This window comes from Myotis nattereri, assembly GCF_964212035.1.
Source record: "Myotis nattereri genome assembly, chromosome: 18".
Classification (NCBI taxonomy): Eukaryota; Metazoa; Chordata; class Mammalia; order Chiroptera; family Vespertilionidae; genus Myotis; species Myotis nattereri.
In genome coordinates this window covers 6,560,774-6,573,109 of record NC_138093.1, presented here as the reverse complement: position 1 = coordinate 6,573,109, position 12,336 = coordinate 6,560,774, and the positions used below count along the sequence as shown (strand labels likewise).

The window sequence follows — 12,336 nt, the reverse complement described above, 5'->3', positions numbered from 1 at the left end:
AGAAACCTTCGCATTTCAAATAGGTGCTGTGAGGGCCGAAATACAACGCCAAGCTGGCCTTTATGCTCTCAGGGGTACTTAGGCCCCCTGCCCCTCCCTGGGCCTCAGGCTGGCCGAGGAGCAGGCCACACAGTGCAGGGGAGAGGAGCCGCTCCGTCCTCCGTCTGGGAGATGCTTGGTCAGGAGGAGCATGTGGAGGAAGACCCAGCTTCTGAACCGTAAAACAGGCTCAAGTAGGCCATACGGTTCCGATGTCTTTTGAAGTCCCTGTCGCTGGGCAGCTGCGAGGAGAGAATGTTGTCTCAGACCAGATGCGGAGGAGAGCCCTTTGGCTCTGGTCCTCCTGGCTGTGCAAGGAGGTGCCCATTGCAGCTGCGGTGGCCTAGCTAACCCCCACCCCACAGTCATCTAGCCTCAGTCATCCTCTCCTTTATTTATTATTTATTTATTTATTTATTTATTTATTTGAGAGAGAGCGCGAGGAAGGGAGAGGGAGAGACAGAAAGAAACATCAATATAAGAGTGATCGGCTGGAAACAGCCTAAGTGCCGATCAGTAGATGAATGGATTAGAAAACTGTGGTACATCTACACAATGGAATACTATGCTGCTCTAAAAAGGAAGGAACTCTTACCATTTGCAACAGCATGGATGGAACTGGAGAGCATTATGCTAAGTGAAATAAGCCAGTCAATGAAGGAAAAATACCACATGATCTCACTCATTCATGGATAATAGAGACCATTATAAACTTTTGAACAATAATAGATACAGAGGCAGAGCTGCCTCAAACAGATTGTCAAACTGCAGTGGGAAGGCCGGGGAGGGTTGGGGGGCAGGAGGTAGGGGGGTAAGAGATCAACCAAAGAACTTGTATGCATGCATATAAGCATAACCAATGGACATAAGACACTGGGGGATAGGGGAGGCTAGGGGACTGTCTAGGGCGGGGGGGAGGGGGGGAAATGGACACATATGTAATACCCTTTGTAATACTTTAAGCAATAAAAAAAAAATAAAAATAAAAAAAAAAGAGTGATCGAGCCCGCAACCCAGGCATGTGCCCGGATCAGGAATCGAATTGGCAACCTTTCAGTGCACGGGACGATGCCCAACCAACTGAGCCACTCCAGCCAGGGCTGAGTCTCTCAACTTTTGTATATACAGTGACTCTTTATCATCTTACTTTGGTGTCTATCATGTTGAGAATTTTTTTTTTTTTAGTTGGTAAATCTCTAAGAGTTAACTGGTAAACTTCTTGAAAACAAAGATCGTATGTTCAATTCTTGAATGTGACCTATAGGCCCTAGCACAATTATACTAATACATCAGGCATGTAATAAGTATTTGTGAAATTTATCCAAAATTCCACTAGGAAATAAAAGGCACCTTTGGAATTATGGTAGCTAACATGTATTGAGCATTTATTATGTTATAGGTACTGTGTTAAATGCTTTTCTACCTTATCTCAATCTTTACAACCTTATCAGATTGATTATTATACTCATTTTAAAGATACAAAAACGGAGGCTTAGAAAAAGTAGGGGACTTGTCCAAGATCATACATCAAGTAAGTACTGGAGCTAGGATTTGAACCCAGGCAGTTGTCCCCAGAATCCATGCTTGTACAGAATGCTCTACAACCCCCTGATGATCTAATACTCAAGTGATATGATAGAAAGAGCAGGGTTTTTCCCATCATTCTCTAGAGTCTAGATCAGCCGTGGGCAAACTACGGCTCGCAGGCCGGATCCGGCCCGTTTGAAATGAATAAAACCAAAAAAAAAAAGACCGTACCCTTTTATGTAATGATGTTTACTTTGAATTTATATTAGTTCACACAAACACTCCATCCATGCTTTTGTTCCGGCCCTCCGGTCCAGTTTAAGAACCCATTGTGGCCCTCGGGTCAAAAAGTTTGCCCACCCCTGGTCTAGATGGATCTAGATCTAGATTCATGTGTGGCCTGCACAAATCACTTGATCTGTCTTAACAGACATCCTTAGTGCTGCTGTGGAGGCGGAAGAGACTACCGCCACTGCGCTTGTCAGCTATGAGCCTGGCTCAAGGCTTCTGGCTGAGGATGCTCCCCCTATAGGAGCACACTGACCATCAGGGGGCAGCTCCTGCATTGAGCGTCTGCCCCCTGATTGTCAGTGCGCATCACAGCCACCGGTTGTTCCACTGTTCGGTTGATTTGCATATTAGCCTTTTATTATATAGGATAATTCTCCTGTACCTACCACAAAATATTTGAGAATTAAATAAGATTCACTGGAACTTTTGTGCAGACATGCACATCTTAAAAAAAAATTTAATAAAATTGCCCTAGCTGGTTTGGCTCAGTGGATAGAGCATTAGCCTGTAGCTGAAGAGTCCCGGGTTCGATTCTGGTCAAGGGCACATGCCTGGATTGCGGGCTTGATCCCCAGTAGGGGGCATGCAGGAGGCAGCCAATCAATGATTCTCTCTCAGCATTAATGTTTCTCTCTCCCTTCTTCTCTGAAATCAATAAAAATATTTTTTAAAAATCTAATAAAATTGTACAACTTTCCCCCAAATTCCTATATGTATATGCACACAAAATTGCGCATATAATTTCAGGGGAACAGGACTTTCCAAAGCTCATTCACAGACTCCCCGTTAGGAGCCCCTATGGAAGAACAGATAATGTTCTAAAGAAGGCCAGTGTTGTTACCTCAGCTTTTAGGGTCCTTTTCTGCAGACATGGAATCTGAGCCCAGTCTGGAGATCCAAATTTCATTGGCCAGGTGACTTTTGCGGGTGGCTTTATCTGTGGGTTGTACATGTCAGGGCTAGAAATCAAAACATATAACATGATGTCTATGACTTAGTGACTATTTGTGAATCCCATCAGTAAGCTGTCCCTGAACTAGGTCTAACTCCTTGATAACAGGCAACAGGCTGATCAGGTTTTTAAGGTTGTGCAAGCACCTTCAGCTGTTAATGTCTTTCTAATTAGGTGTCACTCACTTTCCCAGAAAGACTTCTCTCCACAACCCTTGATAAAGTAGCCTCCAGTCAATCCATCACTCAGCATTATATCATCATCCTGTTTTATCATCCTCATAGCACATTGCCAGGTCACCATTCTGCTTGGTTTGCTCATGACAGTCTTGGCTTATGGCTACTGTCTTGGTATAGTTATTCATAAGGTCCCCTTTCACTCTCGAATGTGTCACGGTCAGACTAATACATATATGGTCACTCTCCTCCTTACTGTTGATATTTTCTTATTTGCTCCTCATCTGATTCTAGAATGTAAGCTCCAAGAAATCAGGAGCCTTGTGTGATGGGTTCAATGCAACATCTCTGGAACCCACAGAACTGCCTGTCATATTCATAAATACTCGTTAAACGAATCACTATGATTTACACTTCCATGATGCCAGAGATCTGGAAGGCAAAAGAGGTTGAATCTTAAAGATGAGTGGTTTTGTACCCCTGTCCTTCCTTTCCTATCGCTTTCTGTTGAAGTGCCCCAGAAAAGAGGAGACATACCCAGGATAACTCATGTCCTTTGAGTGAGTTATAAATCGAGGCAACATGACATTAAATGGAGCAAAACTTTGTTTTCGTTTTCCCTCCTGAAGATTTATTGTCTGGTACGTGCCTGGGTGAGGTGTCAGATCCTGTTTCCAAGAAAAAGAGCAATATGTTAGAAGATGATACACAGGTATACACGTGAAGCCTTGTAGTAAAACACACACACACACACACACACACACCCCAGACTCATCCTCTTCTGGTTCATGTATCAGCTATGGTTTAACCATCTCAAGCTACAGAAATAGGCCTATGAGAGGTAGAAAACCAAGATAGGTGTGGTTCAACTACCTAAAAATGCATCCTGCTTAGGTTGGAGAAATCAACCTCCTCCTGCAGGCCCCCCACTGGGGATTGAGTCTGCAGCCTGCATCCTTGGGCATGTGCCCTGACCAGGGATCCAACCATGACCTCGTGATTCATAGGCTGATGCTCAACGACTGAGCCACGCCAGCTGGGCTTGTTTTGTTTTTAATCTTTACCGGAGAATATGTTTATTGAATTAAGAGCAAGGAAGAAGGAGAGAACCCAGGTATGTGACTGGGAATCTGACAACCTTTTGGTGCACTGGATGATGCTCCAACCAACTGAGCCACACCAGTCAGGGTGGAATTTTTTTTAAATATATTTTTATTTATTTCAGAGAAAAAGAGAGGGAGAGAGAGAGAGAGAGAGATAGAAACATCAATGATGAGAGAGAATCTTTGATTGGCTGCCTCTTGCACGCTCTCTACTGGGGACTCAGCCCAAAACCTGGGCATGTGCCCTGACTCAGAGAATTGATTGATGCTCAACCACTGAGCCACAACAGGCTGGGCTGTTTTTCTAACTGACAAGATAATCCAATGCATATATAAACAAAGCTTCCAGTACTTTAACATCAGGTGTCTCAGTCACCACTGAAACTCTAATTTGGTACCACTTCTGATAATTGTTTCTCACTCTCCCAGACTCTCTCTCTCTCTCTCTCTCTCTCTCTCTCTCTCTCTCTCTCTCACACACACACACACACACACATTTCCAATGCATTAGCCCAAGCTTTTCAGATAGGCTTAATGGCTTTTGCCTAAATGTCTATATTTCTTTAATTTCAGAGCATATTGTTTAGGTAACCTCCCACTCACTGCCCTGTGCTTCCCAATGCAAATACAACACCATGGATCACACAAAAACTGAAGTGCATGCAACCATTTCTAACCTTATTCGGCTTAAACCTCATGGCTGTTCTGGCTCCCAAAGTATATCCTTTTTTACTGGTCGGGATTTTGGAGAGGTTGTGTACCCAGTCATACCTCTTCGGGTAGAATATATTTTTTAAAACAAAGAAAAACACAGAGAACGTTATCGTCATGAAAACAGCATGGACTTAGAATGAATCTTCTCTGCAGGAGTTGCTCTCTCTTGACTTCTTGACTTCTGCGACTCAAGACCATAGAAACAAGGACATGAGTAACAGGTAACTTTGCAGGGGAATGTGCCTGGGTAAGGCGGAGTAAGTGACATTTCTTTGCCTTCCAGTGAATCCAGTCCTCTGACCACAGAGCTGGATTTGCTCGAATGCAAGTGTACCTGATCATATTATTTCATGAACGCTCCTACCAACACATCTACAATCCAGGTTTGGTCTAATGGGTGGGTAACTGGCATTGGTCCACAAGTCTTTGGAGGTGGGAATGGAGTGGGGACTATCCTCTTAACTATAGGAAGCAAAGGCTTGTGTTGGATGGAGGCTGGGAGTGAGGAGGACGGGTCCTTTAATCTATGACATTGACCCTGACAGCTGGCTGCAGAGAACAAGGGCACTTTCTCATTTGGGGACCCTGAAGGTCACACATTCTGTAGTTTTCCTTCCACTGAACTTGGCTATCTTTAAATTGATGGGGAACTGGAGACATACCTCAGGGAAGGTGAATACTCACAGTATCTGTTGTGTAACATCCAGGCCCTCTGTGGGGTGCTCCCCTAAGAGGGAGAAACTTGTTTCCCAAAAGGGTGTGCGCATGGAAGTAAGGAAAGATCTTCTTCTCTTCTCCTGTTCCGAAGGGGTGCTGAACCACAGGTCCTGAAGGTCAAGAAAGAGAAGGGCCACTTGAGGGATCGAAGGGAGTGCCTTAGAGGGGGAGACACAGGAGGCTGGGCAGAGGACAGGGCCTTGCCGAGCTCTTAACAAAACCAGACCAAAGTCCATGAAGGGGACCCAACGGCCTTTCCTCCCCTTCGTCTTTCCCAGCCGCCCCCAGTCTTCCTCCCCTGGACGCTACACCCCTTCACCGCAACCCTCCTCACCCCCTCGGGTGAAGCCCATCCTGCCGCTCGTTTGGGTTAGTATCTGTGTACTGCGTTGCCAAGGGAATGGACGCCTCGCGGGCCTCTGCTCGGAGCTCGCCTGCGCCTGCGCAGCAAATGGGAGCGCCCGCCCTGGAAGCCAGCCACCTACAGGGCGGGACCCGCACCTCCTCCCGACCCGGACCTGGAGCCGGAGCCCAGGGGAATGTGGACTCTGCAGCTGGGTTGGCGGTAGATGGCTTTGCTGGATCCGTGACTATTGGGGCGGCGGGGGTGAAGGATGGGCCCAAGGGCCACTGGGAATGCGCTGAGGAGAGAGGGGACACTGGGGCTCAGACTGCCTGGAAATGGGGGCTACTAGGACCAGGGACTAGTAGCAGCCGCTGCAGTGATGGCTTATGGAGGTGCGCTCCCAGGGCAACCCGAGCAGGGGAATTGGGGACCCTATTAGCCCCTCTTTTTCCTGTTCCTCAAGCCCTTTCCCCATCAGGTGGTCTCCTTGTCCCCCTAAAGCAGTGGTTCTCAACCTTCCTAATGCCACGACCCTTTAATACAGTTCCTCATGTTGTGGTGACCCCCAATTTCATTGTTACAAATTGAACATAATTAAAGCATAGTGATTAACCACACAAACAATATGTAATTATAGATGTGTTTTCTGATGGTCTTAGGCGACCCCTGTGAAAGGGTCGTTCGACCCCCAAAGGGGTGGCAAACCCACAGGTTGAGAACCGCTGCAAAAAGGAACGCAAGGTTATAACAGGGCTGGAAGCCTTAAGAGGAGCAACAAAATTACAGAAGTTTTAATAGTTTTTAAATCGTGGGCAGTCACTTAAATGTCCAAGTTCCCGTTTCCTCATCTCTACATTGAGAATGATAAGAATTCTTCTTTACAGGGTCGTGAAGAGGATTGAGATAACAGAACTAAAGCAATCCAGTGTCTGGTAGGTGGCAAGAGGTGATTATTGCTGAACACCATCTCCAGCCGGCTCAGCAGCACTCCCTCCCATCCTCAGCCAAGAAGGATCAAGGTGTGTGTTGAGTTCTTTACCTTTGTCCTGGGTATGTTCACTAACTTGCTTTCACCTGGATATGATTACTAACTTGCTTTTAGGATGGCTTTAGGAATTGTCAGGTGTAGGAGGCAACAGAACGTGTGGCCCATACACCCTTTGGCGCCTAAGGATGACCCTGGAGTCCATTCTTACTGGGCTAGTATTGTATGCCCAGGATGGTTTTACAGATCTAAGGTAGTGTTTCCAAAAAAGTGACACTGAGCCCTGGAGGATATTGGGGACACTCGTGGAGCATTTGACTTGTTGAAAATTATTGGAGGGATGCCCCTGCTCAATGGGCCAGGGAGGCTGGACACCTGGCCGTGCCCAGTCTCATGTCCTACCTAACATTCAATGTCCTTCTGGACACTGCTGGGCATTTCTGCAAATAATTGGCTGTACTTGACATATAGCATCAAAACTGTTTTGTAAATAAGAAATAATGCAGACAGCCCAGTAAGATAGAAGAAGGTCATTATGAGATACAAAGATTCCATCTCAAAGTTACTGTATAATTTCCTCCAAGCATTCTGTCTACTCAAATTGCAGTAATACTGATGGTAAAGAAAATGTAAAGAAATCTTGGCATTGCTCGATAACTTTCACTTTTATTAATATTTCAGGTAAAATTAGTATTGTAGGTACCCACCATGTATTTGAAATTCGTGTTTATTATTATTATTATTATTTACTTTTAGTGACATGAACATGTCTTACAAAGGACTTTGAACATATGACAACCTGTTTCCTCGTTGGCAATTTGGTGTGCTTCCAACTAATCCTCTGGCTGAGAAGAGATAAAAAAGCTAGACTAAATAAAATATTTGAAGACATCAGCGATATACCAAGCAAGAAAAAACATGCACCCTAGCTGGTTGGGCTCAGTGGATAGAGCGTCAGCCTGCGGACTGAAGGGTCCCAGGTTCGATTCCGGCCAAGGGCACATGCCTGGGCTGTGGGCTCGATCCCCAGTAGGGGGTGTGCAGAAGGCAGCCGATCAATGATTCTCTCTCATCATTGATGTTTCTATCTCTCTCTCCTTCTCTCTTCATCTCTGAAATCAACAAAGAAATACATTTAAAAAAGAAAAAAAGAAAAAAACATGCAGACCCGAGCTCCCAGACAGAGGGGAAGCCCACAGTGCTGAACCCAGCAGTTGGTGCTGCTCTTCCCTCTGAATATTTGCTAGTGAAAAAGCTGGCTGCAAAGCAGAAGACTTGAGCAGAACTTTGCACAGTGTCTGAAAGCTGGGGGGGGCAAAAATTAGGCTGACCCTGGAGGAGGGAGAACTGGAAAACACCTTGGGCTTGTAGCTGGGACCTTAAACAAATAAACCCTAGTGATGAAGATGTCCATTTATAATTCTGCTCTTTTATTTTTTTTAAAAAAAATATATTTTTTATTGATTTCAGAGAGGAAGGAAGGGAGAGAGATACAAACAATGATGAGAGCGAATCATTGATCTGCTGCCTCCTGCACGCCCTCCACTCAGGACCGAGCCCAAACCCTGGGCATGTGCCCTGACTGGGAATCGAGCCGTGACCTCCTGCTTCATAGGTCAACGCTCAACCACTGAGCCACAATTCTGCTCTTTCATTTTCCTACACTGCTTCTATGAAATGGCATCTAACCATCTCTCTTAATTCTATACTTATTCATTAGTCATTATATGGTGCAAGAGTCCGACTACTTCATTGTCTTCTAAAGTAGTCAAATCTGTCTGGCCGATGTGGCTCAGTGGTTGAGTGTCAGACCAGGAACCAGGAGGTCACAGTTCGGTTCCGGTCAGGGCAGGTGCCTGGGTTGTGGGCTCCATCCCCAGTAGGGACATGTGCAGGAGGCAGCCAGTCAATGATTCTCTCTCATCATTGATGTTTCTATCCTATCCCTTTCTCTCTCTCCCTTCCTCTCTCTCTCTAAAGTCAATAAAAAAATACAAAAAACTTAGTCATATCTGAGCATTTATATGTTATTTTATTAAGAATTATTTTTTCTCCTTTACATTAAAATTATGGCATTATGTTGTTTTTGAAATTATATGTGGTAAGTAATGTTACCCATGAATTTGATTTTAGGATAAAATAATTGCAAAATAATGTTTCAAAATGTTACAAATAATTTGTTACTCAAAAGCAGGACTTGGGTCTGAATAGGATTGAGAACCCATGACCCAGATTCTGCCAGAGGATGGATGTATCCAGTTTGGAAGAGAGGAAAATAAACTTTCTCAGTCCCACCTTCCAGTCTTTCTTAAATAGCAGCCACTCTCTTCCCGGGGGAGAAGAATGAACACAGGCTTTGAAGCCACTCAGAACTGGTTCCCAATAGGGCCTAGTCAGTCGTTTACTAGCAACGTGACCTAGTGGAAGTTACCCAATCTCCCTGAGCCTTGGTTCATCTATAAAATGGCTCTAACCATTCATGCCTCTGAAGGCTGCCATGGAATGTAGGAGACACCATGGGACAAATCTTGCACAGCAAGGCACTCACCTATAATTGAAATTTAACAAATGTCCAAGGCACTTCCAATCCATCACCTCCATGCCCAGGGCTACAGCTAACTCCAAGGGTACCTTCCTACAAATTAAAAAACCAGTGCCCTTGCATCTGGGTGGGTGCCACCCCGTGTCAAAGCTCATGACTTGGTGAGAGGAACACTTCCCCACCCCCAACCCAGATCAGGGTCCTGATGGAATCCTGTGCATACCCCACCTCTTTCCGGTTAGACGCCAACATTGAAAGAATGAGTTTTCATAACGTACTGGTGTTCGAGATTTGATCACCGAAGCTCCAAAGTAATGGATGGGTGATCACCTTTTTCTTCTTTCTTTTCTTAGGCAGACGGGGTAGCGAGGTCGTGGAATTCCAAGAAGAATCTCTGGAGAAGACCTCCTTCTGCAAGATACTTTCTAAAGTCCATTTTTTCTTATGCCTTAGCTCCATGAGTCATTACTCTCATAAGTGGACGTCAACCAAGAAAATGAAGGCTAGAACCTAACCTGGCTGCTAAGCAATAGCCCCACCTTCGAAGTCCCCTTTCAGGTCTTTGTGACATGACTCTCTTGGAACCAGCACATTGTGGTGTAAAGGGAGCCAGGAAGGCCTAACATTGAAAAGCAGCGCTGCAAATTATTAACTACATGATCTTGGGCACGTTTTCCACCCAATATCTCAGTTTCCTCACCCGTAACACTATGGATATTGTTAGCTAGGAGCTTGTTAGCTCCTATCTCCCTTTCTGCCTTCTTTGATTTATTCATTTAACAAGTACCTTTTAAACTCTTGTAATATGTCAGGCACTGCTTTAGGCAGTGGGAAAAGAGCAGGGCACAGAAATCCATGTCCTCAGAGAGGTGAATTTTTCTCCAGGCCTTGCCGTTCTTTGGCTAGAAATGTAATTACATTTATAACGATACCCAATTTTACTGACTCTTGCCTTCACCTACTCATTGAGGACCCTAGTCTCCCATTTTTATGTCTTCAACCTCCAAGACATGTCACGTGAGGGCTCAGAAGTCGATGCATTGGCTGCAATCATAGTGAGCATTTTTTTCCCTGTGTTCTGTGACAATATTCCAGCGCCCCTTTATCAATGTTGAATTGTCATCACCCCTCCATCCCTGCTGTGCCCTTCTAATGGCTTCCGAGCTCACTTACACTAAAATGCAAACTTGACCACTGTCTTTAGTACCTAGAACATAAGCTGGCACATAATAATCAGTAAGGCCCTAGCCAATTTGGCTCAGTGGATAGAGTGTTGGCCTGCGGATCAAAGGGTTCCAGATTCCATTCTGGCCAAGGGCATGTACCTTGATTGCAGGCTTCTCCCAAGCTTGGGCCCTGGTTGGGTTGCATGCAGGAGGCAACCAATTGATGTGTTTCTTTCACATCAATGTTTCTCTCTGCCTCTTCCTCTCTCTTCCACTACCCCTAAAAATCAATGGAAAAATATCCTCAGGTGAGGATTACCCCCAAAATAATAATAATAATAATAATAATAATAATAATAATAATAAGAAGAAGAAGAAGAAGAAGAAAATAAGTAAATATCAGTAAGTGCTGTGAGCTCATGAATGGTCATTACCCAGAAGGCTGCGAGTGTGTGCCTCATCACTACCAGAATGCTGCCTTTTACCACGAGGACATGGAGGTCTGTGCCAAAGGAGGCAGTAAAATGCAGACACTTTGGAACCAGCTGGCTTGTCTTTGGATCTGGCTCTGCACCTTATTAGCTGTGTGGTGTTGGGCAGGTCACCTAATTCCTTTGTGCCTCAGTCTCCTGGAATCCATATTACTAGTATATTCCTCACAAGGTTGCTGGGAGAATTAAATGAGTAAATACACGAAAAACAGTTAAAACAGAGTTTGACCTATAGGAAGCATGCCAGGAAAAAAACAGGAGCCATTGCATTCCTTTTTATTAGTCAAAGTTTTTTTAGTTGCAAGTAAGAGAAAGAAACTTGAGCCATCTTAAGCAGCAAAGAATTTACCATGTAGTTATAGGGGCGTTTCACAGAGTCCACAGGCAGGAAGGAGCTAGAATCCAGTTGGAAAGCCATTGCTAACTGTTCTTTCTCCATGGTGCCTTTCCTCTGTAGTTCCCCGTTAGTGTTCCTGCTCTGTGTCCAGGGCAACTTTCCATTCTCAGTCTCTCACTGCAGCTCCAGAGCTGACACATTCCAGGCACAGACACTCTCAGGAGCCAACAACCAGTCCTGTTCCCTGTTGCATATTCCAAGAGGTGATCATCTGATTGGCCCTGTGGAGTCTGATGTCCACCCCAGTTAACCAGCTAAGCCAGGGGAGGACATGATGCGGTGCAAGCACAGTGGCTGGTGACCACCACTATGGGCTCAAGGAGGGGGGCAATCTCCTGAGAAAGGGACACTGTTGGCCCATGGGCTGGGCAGACACCCCAAAAGGAGTCCACTGCACAGGTCTTCCCAAAGCTGCCAATCCAGGAGGTGCTGGACTAGACTGGGGACCTAGGAGACGTTAAGAGAATACCCTGGTCTTCTGCTCTCTGAGTGAGCCCAGCAGGCCTGTACCCTCTAATCTCACGGAATCACTTTGGCTCCTTCCTGAGGACAGTCACTAGGTGACAGACCGATCTTCGTCATGTCCACATCCCATCCCAGCACCAAACCTTCAAACCTTTCCACCTGACAGCCTCCAGCCTTCATGCCGATCCACGCAGGCAGACAGAGCACGGTGTGGTCATCACCACCACGTCCTCACGCACTCGCTTCCACCCCTCCACTCCATTTTGCACAGCCTGCATTTTCACCTCTAGAGAGGTTTCCACCCAAATCACTTACACCAAGGCCACTTGTGTTTTGACTGATGGATTTTATTGCAGAACTCCAGTTAGAAGCAAGATAAAGAAAGAAGACTGTTCAGAACCCTCGGGATTGGAGACTGGTCAGGT

The 12,336-nt window shown here is 45.5% G+C and overlaps 1 protein-coding gene across 1 annotated transcript; it reads right to left on the bottom strand.

Moving 5' to 3' along the window:
- Positions 1–28: 28 nt before the first annotated feature.
- Positions 29–5,934, bottom strand: CIMAP3 (ciliary microtubule associated protein 3). Its single transcript, XM_081112945.1, has 6 exons — positions 5,854–5,934; positions 5,487–5,629; positions 4,766–4,861; positions 3,523–3,653; positions 2,699–2,816; positions 29–281 (listed from the first exon to the last, which is right to left on the bottom strand). Exons 1-6 carry the CDS (start codon positions 5,870–5,872, stop codon positions 180–182), a joined length of 609 nt encoding a protein of 202 aa, XP_080969071.1. The 5' UTR covers positions 5,873–5,934; the 3' UTR covers positions 29–179.
- Between the last annotated feature and the right edge of the window lie 6,402 nt (positions 5,935–12,336).

Coding starts and splice junctions, on each gene's coding strand:
- CIMAP3 (XM_081112945.1), bottom strand. Junction 2,817..3,522: donor AAGGACATGAGTTATCCTGG/GTATGTCTCCTC, acceptor TTTGATTTCTAG/CCCTGACATGTACAACCCAC. Junction 282..2,698: donor AAAGGACCCTAAAAGCTGAG/GTAACAACACTG, acceptor CTCTCCTCGCAG/CTGCCCAGCGACAGGGACTT.